We start from the raw sequence: 2386 nt of genomic DNA on the forward strand, positions 1-2386 counted from the left end.
AGGGCTCCCCTAAAAAAAAATAACAGCCTAGGAAACCCTAGGGGGCAGTTCTACTCTGTCACATGGGGTCTATGAATCAGAATCGACTCCATGGCATCCAACAACAACAAAGTACACACAGATTCCGTATTTGCGAATTCGCCTCCTCACTAAAATTTTTTGTAACCCCAAAGTCAATAGTTACGCGGCTTTTCAGGTCACTCGAGAACATACGCATGCGCAAGGCAGAGGAAAAGTGGGTTGCTAGACGCGCGGCGTTGTAATTGAGGTTGAACAAGGCTCGTTCTGTTGTCTCTATTTCAGTGTGCTGGGCGACTGTGTAGACCATACCCGTAAAACCAACCCCCTTGCCACTGAGTCAATTCTGCACACGACAACAACAGCAATACTTTATTTCTAAGCGAAGTGACTATAGAGTCGCTATGAGTCGGAATCCACTCGACAGCAACGGTTTTGGTTCGGTTTGGTTTAAGCAAAGTGAGCGCTCAGTTATCTGTGGCATTATCCTTTAACTGCTTTTTGTATTACGTTGACCTATATGGAATCGCCATTTGTATAGGCTAAGCGTGGGTGACTATCAGCAATGTGGTGTTTCAACTGCATATGTTAGGGGGTTGCCGTGAGGCGAAAGAGACTCGCCGGCAGCTTGTCTTTTTTGGCTGTTGTCTTCAGCTCTTTGCTAATGCCTCAGTGAGGCTTCTACAGCCTGAAGGACAGAGCCGTTTTGCGGTTGAGGAAACTGAGGCACAGAGCGGCGGGTGGATTGCCCAAGCTCCTATAACTAAGAAGAGACTGAGGCACGATTTCATCCTGAGCCTGCCTGCTTCCACATGGTCGTTGGTGAGAGTCTGAGCTTCCCCCTTCTTCTCTTGCAGGCCCCCTGACCTGGAGCCTAGTGTCCCCGAAGATCATGATGGCGTATATGAACCCGGGGCCCCACTATTCTGTCAACGCCTTGGCCCTGGGTGGCCCCAGTGTGGACTTAATGCATCAGGCTGGGTCCTACCCAAGTGAGTACAGTTGTCCAGGCCACCCCAGGCTGGTCCCACCTCTTGATGGGGGGGTGGTGGTCTTTGGGGTCTCTTGCTGTCTTTGATGAGCACCTGTGGGGGTGACATCAAAGCCATACACCAGCGGTATGTGTCCATCTGCAAATGCAAAACAATACCACGTGTCACTTAGATAGATAGATATTGTTAGTTGCCGTCGAGTCAATCACTACTCATGGCGACCCCGTGTGTGCAGAGTAGAACTGCTCCATAGGGTTTTCAAGGCTGTGACCTTTCGGAAGCAGATCGCCAGGTCTGTCTTCCAAGGCACCTCCGAGCGGGTTTGAACTGCCAACCTTTAAGCTAGTAGTTGAGCGCTTAACTGTTTGCATCACCCAGGGACTCCAGATAGATACATGGGTGCTGTCAAGTTGACTCAGACTCATGATGACCTTATGTACAACCGAACAAACTGTTGCCTGGTCCTGCATCATACTCACAATCGCTGGCATGTTCAAGTCCATTGATGAGGCTACTGTGCCTATCCATCTTACTGAGGGTCTCCCTCACCCTCACTGGCCCTCTACTTCACAAACCATGATGGATGTCCTCCTCCAGTGATTAATTCCTCCTGATGACGTGTCCAAAGCAAGCAAGTCAGACAATGTTCTGTTGTGATCCAGAAGGTTTTCACTGGTTAATTTTCAGAAGGAGATCGCTGGGCCTTTCTTCCAAGTCTGTCTTAGTCTGGAAGCTCTGCAGAAACCTGTCCAACATGGGTGGCTCTGCTGGTACTTGAAATATCGGTGGCATAGCTTCCAGCAGCATAGAAACACACAAGCCACCACCGTATGAGAAACTGATGGATTGTTGGACAATTTATCACTTAGGGATGTAGAAAAGCATAAGAACATTCATAGAAATTTAGGATAGTGGCTCCCTCTAGGATGGGGGAGGGGACAGCAGTCTGGATGGAGAATCAAGAAGAGTTTATATCTGTTAGCAATGCAACAACGGGCTCAAACATAGCCATGATTGTGAGGATGGCACAGGACTGGACCGTGTTTTGTTCTGTTGTACACAGGGTCACTATGAGTCGGAGCCCACTTGTCAGCACCTAACAACAACAGCAGGAGCAGCAGTGCTTCATTTCTAAGCCCAGCGGGCACGCGGTTATATGTGGCATTATTCTTATAGCTGCGTTTTGATTTATGTGGAACTATACAGAATTGCCGTTTTTATGGACTAGAATTGGTTGAACATCAGCAGTGTCATAGTTCAGCTACGTATGTTGTTGTCGTGTGCTGTTGAGCTGATTCTGACTCATAGCGACCCTGTAGGACAGAGTAGAACTGCCCCATAGGGTTTCCAAGGCTGTAATCTTTATGGAAGCAGAC

General features: G+C 48.5%; 1 protein-coding gene across 1 annotated transcript in view; it reads left to right on the top strand.

Moving 5' to 3' along the window:
• Positions 1–910: 910 nt before the first annotated feature.
• The window catches only part of CRX (cone-rod homeobox), a 5095-nt gene continuing 3619 nt past the window's right edge, over positions 911–2386 (top strand). The window contains exon 1 of the mRNA XM_004381619.1: positions 911–1010. Coding sequence (XP_004381676.1) covers positions 911–1010 — 100 coding nt within the window. The remainder of the gene's footprint in view (positions 1011–2386) is intronic.

The sequence above is a fragment of the Trichechus manatus genome, unplaced genomic scaffold (assembly GCF_000243295.1).
Source record: "Trichechus manatus latirostris isolate Lorelei unplaced genomic scaffold, TriManLat1.0 scaffold00087, whole genome shotgun sequence".
Classification (NCBI taxonomy): Eukaryota; Metazoa; Chordata; class Mammalia; order Sirenia; family Trichechidae; genus Trichechus; species Trichechus manatus.